At 41.3% G+C, this 16036-nt stretch overlaps 1 protein-coding gene across 1 annotated transcript in view; it reads right to left on the bottom strand.

The window, feature by feature from the left end:
- LOC144044264 (rap guanine nucleotide exchange factor 4-like) overlaps positions 1 to 9875 on the bottom strand; it is a 31720-nt gene extending 21845 nt beyond the window's left edge. Inside the window, exons 1-4 of the mRNA XM_077558578.1 lie at positions 9639 to 9875; positions 2737 to 2879; positions 2370 to 2458; positions 1325 to 1471 (exon numbers count right to left, since the gene is read on the bottom strand). Of these exons, the coding sequence (XP_077414704.1) occupies positions 1325 to 1471; positions 2370 to 2458; positions 2737 to 2879; positions 9639 to 9706 (447 nt within the window). The 5' untranslated portion in view covers positions 9707 to 9875. The remainder of the gene's footprint in view (positions 1 to 1324; positions 1472 to 2369; positions 2459 to 2736; positions 2880 to 9638) is intronic.
- Between the last annotated feature and the right edge of the window lie 6161 nt (positions 9876 to 16036).

Here is a 16036-nt window from a genome sequence, read left to right as displayed (position 1 = left end):
GTGGGAGGAAACCGGAGCACCCGGAGGAAGCCCACGCAAGCACGGGGAGAACATGCAAACTCCACCCAGGAAGGCCGAAGCCCGGACTCGATCTCACGTCCTCTGCACTGAGAGGGGAACGTGCTAACCAGTCAGCCACCGTGCCGCCTATATATATTTTTATTTTTATTTTTATTATTATTTATTTATCTATTTATTTATTTTTTTATTTTTTTATTTTTTTGCGGCTCAAGGGATGTGTGTATATATATACATATATATATATATATATATACATATATATATATATATATATATATATATATATATATATATATATATATATATATATATATATATATATATATATATACTGTATATATATATATATATATATATATTTATATATATTATACAGTATGTTCTCACGGCAAAATTTAGCAGGAATAAATTTAATAATAATGCATATATTTGTGGAGACTGGGGACAAGTTGTATTTTACAATTTTACAAATGTGCAGAATTTCACAAGTTACTTCATGTTAAATATTATACAGCGCTTAATAGGAAAAGAAAAATGCACTGAGCTGTCACCGTCTTACAAATGCAATCTAGTGGCAGAAAAATGACCTCAACACAAATCAATGTCACATTTGTTTGTTTTTTACAGAACAGTAAATTGATTTGAACTCAATTTTATGAATTATTATGATATGACTGTATCAATGACTAAAAGATGCAGCCATATTTCTATTAACTTTTTTTCACTTTTATGTTTACAAGAGTATGAAAGCTTATTATTACAATATTTTACTGTACATTTTATTGAACATTTAGAACAGATATAAAATCTGTGATTAATTGTGGGTTAACTATTGAAATCATGTGATTAATTCCGATTACAAATTTTAATCACCTGACACCCCTAATTTATTGTAATTTTTTGTGTGGCTTGTATTGTGTACATGTCAATGTTAAGACAATTGATTGGTACAGTCATTCTCAAAAAATGACTTTTTTCTTTATGTGGTCTTTAGTGATTAGGTGTATCTAATAGCAAGGGGTGAGTATTTGCAAAGGTCTATAATGTACTGTAAGGCAGACCCGAATTTGTGATTGTTGGAAGAGTTCTGGAATCTGCTGAATGCCATTCTAAAAGTAAGATGTCATTGAATGCGTGCATCCATCAGCACCGGAAGCACCAAAACGGTTTTGATGGACAGCCCTCTTGTGGTTAAAGAGACAACCGCAGTATAAGCTTGTCTGAACATCTCCTGTCTAAAGAAATGCTTCCGCAAGCATTTCGGCCACGTCCGGTCATGCATCACCCCCCCCCCCCAACTCACCTCCCAGAGGGTCTTAAACTCCCTCTGTTCAATTCGGAGCAGCTCGCTGGTCTCTCTGCTGATGATGGTAGCGTGACGCGGCGTGTTGTCCAGGATGGACTCCCCAAAGGCTGTCCCGATCCCCAGAGTACAGATGGTGACTGCATCCTACAGACAAGAAAACATATCATTGATTTATTTGACATGTAGACCATTAAAGACTTTATGTGAATTTTGGGATGCAACACCACAGTAAAAGGATGTTTTTATCATAAAATTGCATGTGCAATCAGACAAATTATTAAGAGGTAATTCATGTAAATGCATTCACACATGACGGACAGAAAATATGATTTTTCCCGTAAATATCTCTAGGTGGTGGACTTAATTGAAAAGCCGAGAGGTACTCATTTTGTATTCTGAAATTATCCTGAATGCTATAGAAAGGCGTCCAAACTGACATTTCAAATATAGACACTGAATCTAGGCCACCAAGTGGGCTGCATTCATGAAAACGGCCATTCAAAATGGATGGCTTTGTTATCTTAGCCTTTTACTGGAACAAATCCTCTTACTCTTCCCTCATGTGTCAGTCCTCTATACCCGTACAGTGCATCCAGAAAATATTCAGTGCTTTACTTTTTTTTCACATATTTTGTTGTGACAGACTTATTTCAAAAAAAATTTTTTTTTTAATAATCCTCCCAATTTCACACTCACGGTCATAATGATAAAATTGAAATAAAAATTCTCCAAACATTTAATAAAACTGAAAAAATAAAATCAATCACATGTACATAATGTACATTCAATATCATTGCTGTTATTTAATATGCACACTTTTCCCTGCTTTACTTCTCCACATTTAAAAACAAAACATGAGTTCAAGCAAGTATAGAAGAGCAGTGTCAGCAACCACAAAAATAATAAAAGGAGGTTACATTGTAAAACAGTAAGCAATAATTATTCATTGGAAAATTCAAAATTGAACATCACAAGTAAAAAGAAAAATTAAAAAAATTATTTTGTATGTGTTTGTGTTGTTTCAATATGTGTGAGATCTTACCTGGTGGTTCGCGGTTTCTGACACTTTGACATCCAGAGAGCCAGACAGAACCGCATACCAGCTGGTGCCAATGTCTCCCTGTCGAAACACTGTAAACAACCACAATGTGTGATGCTGTATGAGTACATTTTGATTTCATTGAATGAGAAGTTGTTAAACGTACTTTTGACAGGTAGTGTATATGTGACATAAAAGTTGATCAACAGAAATATCAGGTTTGAATAATATGGCCAGTCTAAACGAATCAGAATCTATGTGAAAAGAAATGTCTGACCTTTACCTGTAGGTGAGTGGTTTACAAATATATGTGTTTACCTATCTATGCCAGCATCATGATTGATTTTTGACTGTGTGACTGTTTACGTACAGGTAATGCCTTTCTCCAGACATTCATAGAAGGCACAGGTGCAGATCTGCACCAAGAGAGGAGGCGGGAACTTGGTGAAGGCTTTAACCTCTTTCAGTCTGGTCAGAATAATATCCACATCCTCTCCTGAGCGCTCCGATGGCCTGGGCAGAGAAAGGCAAGTGATTAAATGTTAAAACCACATTAGACGACGATCTTCATGTAGCACGAGAGCTCAGCTGCATGTCATGGCGTAACCTGTTAAATGTGCAAGACGTACACATTCCTGTGCAAAGAGTTGAACAACAGTAAGTTGAGTAATAATAGCAAAGCAAACACTGGTGTTGCACTACACTCTTAAAACTGCTGGGTCAAAAGTAACCCAAAATGGGTGAAATAGCTAACCCAGCGTTAGGTCAAATAGGGACTGAGCCAATGCTGGGTTGAGGATTTCACTCAGCATGTTGGGTAAAGATTTTGATCCATCAATGGGTAACAACTGTTCATACTGATGATGAGTTAAAGCTAGCAACAAATGGGTTGCATTGCTCCCTCGCTTTTAAAGGGTGATATGTTCCTTGAACTCCCGTGATAGGTGTGTTTCCACAAATAGAGGTAGACTTTTTTACGTGAGCCATTACGAACCCCCACCCGCACGGTTGCCACCCATCTAAAAAATAAATTTGACTTTTAAAACTCAAAAATGAAGAATACATATTGGTGGGGTATTCCTTGTACTTTCGATGTTAGACAAAGACGAAGAAGCTTTCCACCCTTCTAAACACTGTCACACTTAACATTTAAATTTTAAAACCCTTTTAAATGAAGACTAAATATCGATGCCACAAATCGTACTTCTGCCGGAAGTTTGAGCAAGATGAAGAAAAGGGGACAAAGAAGGAGACGAAGAAGAAGAAGCGCATCTTTGCTACAATGCGACAAGGGGACTCTGGTTAAGGTAAGCTATTTTAAAGTAAAAAGAATAACTTTAACATTCTGTGAGTTTTCTTGCTATTTTTCTTCCTTCTAAGTGAGACAAGTGAAAAAAGGCTCTCCTTTTTTCAGAAAATTTGTTTTACAAAAACCGAGAGCACTAAATCCCCGTTCCCTCATGGGTGCGTTTGGAAATACGCTCTGAGCCCGCTACTTCAATCCAGAATGTTCAAATGTGCCGTTTGGATATTCACAGTGCCCCAAAAGACCGAATAACCCAATTCATGTCAAAACTTCATAGACGGATGTCCTCTTGCGGCTCTCAGCCATTTTCAAAGTATGCGGTGGGATCGGTGGAGTTACAACAATGAATGGCTGAGTCTGAAGCTCACCGGCTACATGCTACAAACTCGATGTGCGCATGCGCAGCTAGGAATGAGCACGCACAACGTTGTTATGTCAGATTGATAGACAGGATCGAGTACCAATCATTTAGAAGATCCACAAGGACGACGCAGCCACAAAAGATTCTTGAATAAACCTTCAAAATCCACTACATAGGTCAATATGACCCAATTTTTTGGGGTTGTTTTGTACAAAACTTGGTCAATTTGATGGTTGATTTGTCTAAAATGATCACATTATTGTTTTGTGTTTGTAAATAACAACACAAAAAACTGGTTAAATTGACTCAAATAGTGGTTCAGTCCATTTTTGTTATTGTGTTATTTTTAACCCAGCTGTTTTTAGAGTGTAGACTGCATGGGTGAAGTGTCCACCCTGACGGAGATTTGAACCCCAATCTTTGCGTCTAAAGTCAGCAGTGTTCCCCGGTGAGCCAAAAACATTGTCTATGAACGTTGCGTTCAATTTACTTGAACTTGAGTACACAAACCACAAATGTCCGCCTGTTCAAATCTAATCTTTAAACCAATTTGGGTCCAAATAATTAACCCAATCTTGGGTAAAAGTAACCCAATCTGTTAGGAAAACAATCCAGCATTTTTTGTGAGTAGCTTTAATGTTTTAGTCTTACTCTGTCTTTATTGTCTGAGCTGAAACAGTAGGGAGCTGCGGGCGTTGCTTCTCATCTCAGACCTCCCACGGGGTGCTGATGTAAGATCTCATTTGGTCCTGCTTCAATTTCTAATGCTCTTAATTCAGAGCACAAGACATGTCGTCAAGACCGGAGAGCACATTTAAGTTTGATCAACATTCTGCAAAAACAATGTGGCGTCTACACAACACAGAGCCAAAGCCACTCTGAGTAATACACAAGTGACGTCATCCATTCACATTTTTTTTTCTTGCTAGTGACTCATCCGTGAATGTTTGCGCTCATACAAGTAGCACGATGGGATTTCTTTCTTTGCCTCCAAAAACTCCCTCTTCTTCCACTAAATACCCCGCTAATCTGCACACTTCTTTTACCACAAATCAAGCACAATGTAAAAAGCGACAGGCACTTTTTTTTCCACCCCTCAATCTCTCCCTTTTCTCCTCTCCATTAGTGCCTTATTCAATTTTGCCTAAATCCATTTTACTACCCACCACCAACACAACCTCACACACTTTCCCTCCATTAATGTCTGCTATGCAAGCACTCGGGCACACTGATAATTTTCCCATTTCACACATGCATGCACACAACACGTTTACGTCCCCAAGCAGTAGTCTGTCCTCTGTCCTCAAGGGAGGTACTTGCAGATCAGATCTCGCCAAAAGGGGCCGAGGCGCACAGCAGACCCTCCGGTCCTGCAACATCTGCCATGAGCTCAGGGACGTTACAGCCATGTCTTTTTTTATCCGTGACTCAGCCTCGCACCACCCTCCTGATGCCTGCAGATTGTGTCCTCAGTGCAGAGACAGAGAAACACGTCTCAGCTGGGACTGGGGTTAATGGTTTGGACAGGTGGAGACGGTAAGGAGATGGGTCGCTTGACTTCTCAGGGTCGGAGGGCTCGTACCACCATCGCCCCTTCACCTATCCATCAGGAGTCCAAATGTCATCATCCGTCAGTGAGTATTGTCTAGTTAACAGTACATGTCGTTTGACCGCTTGTCCTTTTGAGGTCAACGTCCCGTTCTTCTGCACTTCCCGTGACCTGTCCAAAGCAATCTGCCGCCCCCTTTAGTGTGAGATGGATGTGACCTGAGAACTCGACAATTCATCTCCGGACATCTCTCCTAAAGCAGTCATTTCCATTTTTTTTTTAGCACAAATCAGAAGGTTTGGGAAGTTGTTTTGCTCTCAAAGGAAACATCAACTTGAATGATTCATTCAATGCAGACACCGAAACAAATTTTCACTTTGTTCTGATGACAAACTTATTACTCTTCATCTCTCCTGCTCCATATACTAATAAAACAGATAGCATGTGTTTTATAATGATGTATTTTGAAGGACTACATCTGTCTGTTCACTGTGAGAACTGTCCTTCAAACAAGAAATATTTTACTTAAGACCAAGGTTATTTTAGTTAACGAAAACTAACAAAATAATTAAAAACAAAATTTAAAAAAACACACGTTTTTGTTAACAAAATAAAATAAAAATGAAAATGCTTTTAAAAAACGAAAACTAATTGAAACTTACAAAACTTACTAAAACTAACTATAATTTTAGCAAAAATGTGTTTCGTTTTAGTCTTTGGTAATTAATTCAATACATGAGCCTTTGGGGATGATTTTAAATGTGATTTTAAGTTGTTGTTGTTTTTTCCGATATTAACCGGAATAAGGACGTTTGAATCCCGCAGAAGTGATGTCATCTAGCAGCAGCCAATCGAAAAGCACCTTCAGATGATGTCGCTCCTGGGCAACAATTTTGCATGCTTGACTTTTAGCTACAATGTCTCGGCTCGCCTGATTTTTCATTTAACTCAGCCAAAATGCAACGCTTGGTAAATAATGTGTCACTTTTTTTCATTTTACCATGGTGTTTATTAAATATTGCACACATTTTTTAAAAACAAAAACTAATACTGAAACTAAAAAACAAAAACTAATACTGAAACTAACTAAAACTAAACAAAAACCAAGCATGTTTTTAAAAATAACACTAATAAAAAAATCAGAACCTCCCTCAAAACTAATCAAAACAAATAAAATTAAAAAAACAAAACTCAAAATGAAATAAAACAAACTAAAATGAAAATTCCAAAACTATAATAACCCTGCTTCCGACCAAACTTCCCCCATTGATATTTGAAAACGGAAAACTTAGCTAATAATGCAATACGCTCTAATCAACAAATTGACAACAACCTTGAATAATGAATGTAATTTTTTGAGCAGACGCTTTGCAAAAGAGAGACATTTTCTCTGAATTGGAATGTATCCAGATCGAAATTGGACCAATAATAGGGATGGCATGACATAAACATGATGTTTTTCAAGTTGCAACTCCCACGTATCCGCATTCATTTGTCAACATTGGCTCATTCATGTCGGTCAAGCCCACTATTCAAAAATTACACATACAATTTACTGTGAAAAAGAGTTAAACAGATTGGTTAATCCACACCATTCATCCAACAACAAACTTTCGCAGCATGTTTTTTTCCCCCCACAACTTTGCTGTAAAACATTGCCAGGCAGAATGGCAAACACTTGAAACACAAACACAGACTGATATGCGACAGTAGTAGGGACTCACTCACTCATTCACTCACTTTTCCCAACAACCATCTGCGCCACCACAAACCTGAGAAACAGCAAACGACACTGAATACTAATTAGGATAAATACAGTTGTAAAAAAAAAAAAGATACACATACACTATTTGGTCACGTGACAAGTGAATTCCACAAAGCGATATTAGGCAGTGTTGTTGCGCTGAACTTAATGCAACCCTGCCACAGAAAGGAGAACCCCAATTAGCATTTGGGCAGAGTCATGTGTGGTGTTGACAAGACCAACTACAAGCCTCCCTGAAGCTTGACGCCACAAAACTAATCAGATCTCATCTTGTATTTCACACTCAGCTGCAATAAATGTCTGTGGACAGATATACGGGAGAAGGTCACGTTTTAAACTCTAGAATCTTGTCACTGTCTTCCTCCATCATTACTGTTCACAGGAGCACTTCAACAGTTAGCGTAGATGAAATGCTTTCAAATGCACGCTGCTGGATTGTGATTGAATAAGAGGTGAATGAGTGCAATGAGATCCTGTCCAAACTAATCTCATGGCTGTCTATCGGTTAGTGTCAGGAAGACTGCTTCTGCTGCTGGACACAAGATTCCAGAGGTGGGAGTAAGTCATTGTTTTGCAAGTCACAAGTCTCGAGTCTCTGCCCTCAAGTCCCGAGTCAAGTCCCAAGTCATGACTGACAAGTCTCAAGCGGTTCACAAGTCCTACACTTTGAGTTTAAAGTCCTTTTGAGTCATTTTAACAACATGGTAGATTATATTATTTCTGGTGACCATCAAAGTAGGAGTCAGGGAGTGAACCCAGAGTGGTGCAACAGATTACCGCGTTTGCAATGTGTTACCAGTAAGTTTACAGTCTCATTAAGTACGCAGCTAGCAACGATAATTAGCCGATAAACAACTGACTTTATCTTACTTACCGTTCTTTGTGCAACTTCAGATGTTGAACAAAGATCTAATCTTGGACACACTGCAATTCATTTTTTTGTTGACCACCTCATAGTTTTTGTACCCAAACAACACCGCACATGTCCACGGACCAAAATCGTATTACCGCCTGTGCCACAAGTTTGACCTGGTTCTTGCGAGTCTAAAATCTAGTCTATTTTTTGTCACCAAATTCCCAGATGTGCCGGGGGGGGGGGGGGGGGCGACAGCTGCGTCCGCCTGCACGTTCAGCGAGGCGTAGTGCCTCTACCAAATTCACAAACTCCTAAACTAGACTTGCCCTGGTACAAAAACAACATTGTGCTCATTTTTACGCCGAGCGCATGGGCATGACAGTTGAGCCCGTTAGCCTTTTCTTAGCCTTCCAAGTACTGTATTCCAGCTTCCGCCTCGCACATTCATAAAACATACATGTTATTCTAAGTTGTCCATAAGAATGTCAGTGGGACTGATTATATGTCTACATGTGCCCTGTCATTGGCTGATGACCAGTGCAGGTCTGTGGCGGATAAGCAGTCCCCACAGTCAGCTGGGATAGAATCCAGCTCAACTGTGACCCTACAAAGGATAAGTGCTATAGATAATGCACAAATTAATGACCCCCACCCCCACACACACCCCTCATCATAGCTGGATCGCATCTTCTACACAAGTGATGATTAAAAAAAATGGTTGGCTCACGTTGCTAACGGTAACGTGGGGATGTGTCATCATGAGGTGTGTCGTGTATGTGTGGGAGAGCTGTGGGGTGCATGCCTTTCTTTTTCATTATTGTTTCAGGTATGGACATCCTCCAGTGATTAGTGCTCAGCAGTCCTTTCCACTTGTGTTTTTTATGCCAATTAAGCATCCTCAATTGGAAACTATAACCGGCGTCTGGTCATGGTTTTAAGGGTGTCAGCAAAGGCTCGATCATCTCAAATTAGACAAAGAATAGATTGTTGACAATAGAAAAACAGGAATCCGTATTTTTTTTAGGAAACCCTGCATGCCTACGTGCTAAAATGCTCCTAAACGTGCATCCCGGTTAGATTTTTGTCTCACATCAAACCATGTGCATCGTGCAGCAGCGTGTGCAGTGCAAGCCACCGCCGCCTCTCCGTAGACGCATTACTAAAACAGAATATCTAGAAAACATGTGGAGTGTGCATCCGGCTTTACTATGACTGACTGTCAACGCGTTTGAAATGGATTCGAATCGCAATTAAAGCCGCAAAGCAAGTCGCATTTGATAGCACAAATATACACTAATCGGGTGTTCTGATCAATCACGCCGATTCGGTTCAATGAATCAGGCCCCAGGGGTGGGTGGTGGAGGTAACGGGGCAGACCGAGACGTAATCGTTCCCCCCTTGGTGATTGACGCGAGGTGTAGGAAGGTGCACCAACCTCTTGTCCAGACAGCAGATCCACTCGGGCGACGGAGACAGATTGGGGGAGGCTTGCACCGCGACCATCTTTCTCCTTCCTTCCGCCGTGATGCTCGGTGGAGCCTGCGATGCTACCCGGTTGTCGGTTAATATATGCGAGCGGGGGCTTCGGCCCCTCCCGCTTTGCTGGCGTGGAGCCGCCTCACTCACACAGCTGCACGATGATGTTGCTGCTGCATTCAAAGCGTCAGCATCCTATGCACATGACTTGTGTCAGTCTGACTGGAGTGGGCAGCTAAAGGGCGTAAAAGATGCAACAATAGCATATGCAGTGAATACAAATGAAGGAAAAACTCACTAGAAGCTATCAGATGAAATAAACACGTGGCACAATATTACACGTGAACATCTACTGTAATGGCAATTTGAGTGAAGAAAGTGATATCTTGTTATATTCTTGCTAATTTAACAATGCTGTATTTGTCATTGTGGTAGTGAAGTATAACTGTTCTGCATTTCAATTTAGTTACCCTATTGAGCAGTGAAGTGTTGAAAGTCTTGTTATTGTACGGAGACAGTTGTATAGTTCTTGGAATCAATACAGCCTATAAACAAAATGTGTGCCAGATGAAAGCTCAAAGTCATAGGTATATTTTTTGTATTCATGTCATTTTCATATTTTGTCTCAGTGCAGAGTTATAAGCCATCAAATAGAGGGAATGAATATGTGACATGTTCCCCCACCAACAGGTAAGTAGTCACACTATATGGGGTAAGATGTCACACTGGATTTTGCAACTAATGAAACAATTACATAATACAATTATCCTTAATTGTACTCCTGTTGTTTTTTATTTTATTTTATTTTTTACCACCAGAGAAATGGTTTATTATTTTTTATTGATCTTGAAAGGAACTGCTGGCATGTACAGTTGTGCTTGAAAGTTTACATAGCTAGGGGTCTGTCAACTTATGAGCGCACTGTATGGTGAGACAAAGGCTTAATGCCCATACAATCCTAAATACTGTGGCAATTGTTTGGATATTTTTAAGTTGCCATGCGGAGAGATTTGCTTTTCAAATTTGGTGACGATTCATAGTATTTTGGTGGCATTAAGTGACATTTAGCTTTTGTACATTTATGATACACTATGGTGCGGTTTGTCTGTCTTTGTTTTCGTTAGTGTGGTCATTTCCTGTTTTATTTTGAAGTCTGACTTTCATCTCGTTTTAAGTTACTTGCCTTTCCTTGTGTGTTGTCGGAACCGCCCCGATCCCTGATTGTTCCCACCTGTGCCTCATTATCCTCATCTGTTAAATAGTCTGTGTCTCCCCTGTCTTGTGCTGATGTGTTAGCCTCGTGTCCACTGAAGTGTTTTCACAGCCTTGGTCTCTTGAGTGGTTTTTGGTTCCACTTTTCACCTCCCTTATTGGAGCGCTTTTTGTTGTTTATCTTTGCCAGCACCTCTTTCCCTCGTTTTTTTAGTGGTGATTTTTTTTTTTTTTAAATAATCCTACTCTGCATCTGCTTTTTCGGCCTCGTGTCAGAACACATTGGCCAGTATGGACCCAGCAGAGAAGGATCAGTTGACCAAGAAGCTCCAGGACCAGCAAGCCCGCCTCGACCATCAAGAGGAGTTCCAAGCCGCCATGGCTTCCCAGCTGACCCAGATCACGGGAAAAGTAAAGGACACACACCTGCGTCACACCACTGGAACCCCTACTGGGTCAGAGCCTTCTACCCATGCCTCACCTCCGACCGTAGGACCGGGATTGAGACTGGCACCCTCAGAGCCGTTCTCAGGAGAACCAGGACTATATAAAGCTTTTCTCATACTGTAGATTGCGACATGCACTTTGAACACTCACCACAGGCCTTTCCCACAGACCGTTCACGTGTCTCCTTCATAATCTCCCACCTCACCAGAAGAGCCAAAGCCTGGGCCACAGCTGAGTGGGCGCGCAACTCTCCATTCTGTAACTCCTTACCTGAATTTTCGAGCAGCGCTTGACAGAGTTTTTGACCTCAGACCAAGAGAAGTCACGTGAGCAGAGCCAACAACAAGGCAAAGACTGAGTGCTTACGTCATTCGGTTCCGCAGCAGAGAGCGGATGGACCACTACTGCCCTTTACGACACCTTCAAGGGCCTAGCTCCTCCCATTCATGAGCGGCTGGTTCCAGTGGACCTGCCCACCGATCTGGACTCCCTCATTGTTCTCGCCATTCGGACTGACCACCGGGAGCGGAAGCTTTCCCTGGCCGGCGAGCGTGAGCCCAAGAGGATCGAGGGATATCCCCGAAATCAAGCACCTAGTGTGGTTGTCTCTCCTTCTCCACAGTGGGGCCCGCTTCAGCAGCCCTCGGCGTCACGTGAAGAGGAACCCATGCAACTCTGTAACGCCCGACTTACCATGGAGTGGACCAGTTCAATTGCTGCTCCACTGCATGCCTTACCTTTTCCCAGGTGCGGTTCTGCTGGACCCCTGAGGCAGAGAAAGCTTTTCAGACACTTTTTGTCACTGCCCCCATCCTCACCATGCCGGATCCGCACCGGCAGTTCATTGTGGAAGTGGATCCCTCAAATACTGGAGTCAGGGCGGTCCTTTCCCAGCGGATAAACAAAATGAAAATAAGATGGTAAAACGTGCATGCTGTAAACCTTAATATTAGCTTATGAATTTATATTTATAAAATACATTTTTATTCACTTGCTAGTCTCTTACTTAAAATATGATCTCATCTTTGTATAATTTCAGTTGGTCCATTTGCTTGCTGAGTTAAGTTGTTTATTAGTTGGCTTGTAAAATATAGCAAATTTGTATGTAAAAAGTTAAAATGTTCAACTTCTGTATGGGATTTTGTTAAAAGTTTTAAACCATCTGTAATAACACACTAAAAACAGATTCTGTCCTACATTTTTATTGAGAAACAAAAGTTTTTGAAGTGTGATTGCTCCAAGGCGATTTCTCCTCTTGGACACCAGTTCCCCTGCCTTAGAGAACACTCGTTCACAGGGAACAGAGGAAGCTGGTGTGCATAAATATTTAAGTGCCAGTTGATAAAGGTGTGGATACTTTCTCTGTTTATTTTTCCAATATTCTAATGGGTCTTGTGATCTGGGTATGTTGCTTTCAGCCAGGTAGCTTTGGACTTCAACAATGGAATCTGCTGTTGCATTTGAAGTCCAAATAACAGTAAACAATGCCCAAAGTAGGGAAAGCTTTACCTTATGTGGCGTCAAAAGATCAAAATGATTCCAGACTTGTGAAAATTTTCTAGAACGATCCATAAGTGGAAGCAAACACAAATCCAACAGGTACAGGTAAATTTACAGCAAACAGTTTAATCTCCATCCAACAAACACGCAACATGTTGATACAGTTTGTCTACCTATAAATACAGTTTGGCGCGGCACATCCAAACGACACACTTCCTGTATCGGTCACGTCATTTTTTTATTAAAGCGATACACGCGCCGATACGGGGTTTCACACTTGCGCACTCGGCACAGTGCTGGCGCACCAGTGTTGTTTGTCCCATCACTACTTCTCACCCTTCAAATGCATTTTTGGTTATGACCCACCCTTTTTCGCCAATGTAGAATCCGAATCCACTGTCGCGTCAGCCCATGCCCCTGGTTCGGAAAGGACAATGCATAAGGGTGGCCTGGAACGGCAAAGGGACAGAATGAAGCAGACAGCAGATCGGAGGAGACCAGCCCCTGCGTACCGCCCTGGGCAAAGAGTATGGCTTGCTGCAAAGGACTTTTACCTCGAGGTACCCTGTTCAAAGTTTGCCCCAAGGTTTGTGGGACAGTTTCCTGTCTCCAAGGTGGTGGGTCCTGCTGCGGTTCATCTTTGCCTGCCCTGGTCCCTCCGCGTCCATCCCACATTTCATGTCAGCCATGTCAAGCCAGTGAAGGACAGCCCACTGACTCCAGTGCCCCAGGCGCCGCTCCCTCCGGAAATTGAGGATGGAGGTCAGGTGTTTACTGGCGGTTCAAAACCGGGGCTGGGGGCAGCAGTTCATGGTGGACTGGGAGGGGTATGGCCCTGAGGACAGACAGTAGGTCCCCTCCCAGTTCATCATGGATGACTCTCATCGAATACTTTTACAGGGACCAGCCTGGGTCGTCCAGAGTCGCCATTGGGGGGGAGGTGATGTTACACCATGGTGTGGTTTGTCTGTCTTTGTTTTCGTTAGCGTGGTCATTTCCTGTTTTATTTTAAAGTCTGACTCTCATCTCGTTTTAGGTTACTTGTGTTGTCGGAACCTGCCTGATTCTTCCCACCTGTGCCTCGTTATCCTCATCTGTTAAATAGTCTGTCTCCCCTGTCTTGTGCTTATGTGTTACCCTCGTGTCCACTGAAGCGTTTTCACAGCCTTGTTCTCTTGTTTTGCCTTGTCACGTGAGTGGTTTTTTTTCCTTGGTTTCCCTTTTTACCTCTCTAATTGGAGCGCCTTTTGTTTATCTCTGCCAGTGCCCTTTCCGATTTTTTTTTTATTTTATTTTAATAAAACTCTAGCCGAAGTTTGTCTTGTCCTCGGTCTCGTGTCAATTTAGTTGTGCTCATAAGTTTATTAAGCACAACTGTAGGTCATAGTTAACAGCCTCGAATAACTGTCTTGTTTCCTTTAAACTGGAAATTTGAGATTAAATTGAATTAAAAAAAAATATGTATTAATAAAGTATTTACGGTATTAGCTGGATGGTTCATCATGAAACTTAAACCAGTCTTGAAATGAGGACATACTGTAGTTCCAACAACTGGAAACTCCATTCTAAACCTGGCAAACTAATTTCCTTTCTTCAGACTCATCTCAAGGGCTATTATGGCATACATTAACAGAGTTGCCAGAGGTACATTTTTCATTGGCCCATTCTTTGCATATGTGACAACAAGCCCCAAAATAACTGAGACATGTTCACCAAACTACCATGTTAGCTAATACTTGCTCTAGTTTAAAGTTAATTTAAAACAGAGCAGTGACTGAGGCATATCAAGATGCCCGAATCTCTCTAACACATCCACAAGATTTGCTGCTAGAATTTGTCTATGTACGACGCCTGTTTCCAAATATGAGGATTAAACAGTTCAGAAAATGGAGAGATGGATTAAGTTGAAATATTTTGCATTGGGTTGTGCCAAACAGATAATTGCCACTCCTCTTCTCTTTTCTTAGACAGGACACAACCCCTGACCATTTATAGTACGAAGAAAACCTCCACCTTTTAGTTGTGCCCTTTGGTGGGAGAAGAAAATTGCAATGTGACAACTACCCGTGACACAACTAGCCCCGGTCTGCCCCTACTTTTGTAGAATTTTCAGGTGCTCTATAGACACTTCAATATGTATTGCTCTGACAACTTTGGCTCCCCACATTTAAAAACAAGCACATATCTAAACTTTCTACTCATTCCTTTCTTAAAATAGGGTCCTCTTTTCTTTTTCTTTTTTACATCTGCGCATGACGGCAGCAATATATTGGGAGAAGCAAGATATTCCAAATGTTCCACATCACTTTGAATCGCCAGAATGAAACGATTTTGCACTCAATCTCCGTTCACTTCGAAATGGATGAGGACAATATTTTAAAAATCACATTTTTGAGAAACTATGAAGAAAATATGCATAGGATGAAACTGAAACATCAGTTCTGTCAGCAATTACAGCACAGGGGGCAAAAGATCACTCAGGACATCTGCTTGTTTCCACTCAAAAGTTCAGTCGGGTTGCAAAAACGCATCGGTGCACACTAGAGAAAAATGAAGTGACTTTGCATGGAATGTTGTGTAAACCAGCCTGGTGCAGTGAAGCAAATGGATCAAGATGTTTGAAATGGTACATAGTATTCTGCAATCTAAAAAAGGGTATAAAGCCTTCTGTATGGTGGCTGTATCACAGTATAGCAATAAGATCCATCCAATTAGCTGTAGAAGGGCCCATGGAACATGAGGAAACAGAAAATTAAGAACTTTAGGGAGATATTGTGGTAAGGGGGTCGTAGAAATCAGAACAGTATTATCTCTAAATGAGCCCTCTCCTTGCCTAATTTTTTGAAAATTAGATTGTTCGGTGCATTAACACTGTGAGAATAAGTGTGTATTGGGAATCTGCCACAATATGTGTGCAGATGTTCACGCTTCATGCATCTGTAAGACCAGTGGTTCTCAACCGCAGTCCTCGAGTACCCCTATCCAGCCTGTTTTCCATGTCTCCCACAAGCAACACAGGTGTTTCAAACAATCAGCTAATCAGCAAGCTCTCCATGAAGCCTTATAACGATGCTCAGCTGTGTTGGCTGGGAAGACATGGAAAACAGGCTGGACAGGGGTACTTGAGGACCGGGGCTGAAAACCAGTGTGTTGCACGACTACACCCATGATGTCATTTGTGATTAAGAAAGTTACTAT

Source organism: Vanacampus margaritifer, chromosome 2 (assembly GCF_051991255.1).
Source record: "Vanacampus margaritifer isolate UIUO_Vmar chromosome 2, RoL_Vmar_1.0, whole genome shotgun sequence".
NCBI lineage: Eukaryota > Metazoa > Chordata > Actinopteri > Syngnathiformes > Syngnathidae > Vanacampus > Vanacampus margaritifer.
This window is presented reverse-complemented; position numbering and strand designations above follow the sequence as displayed.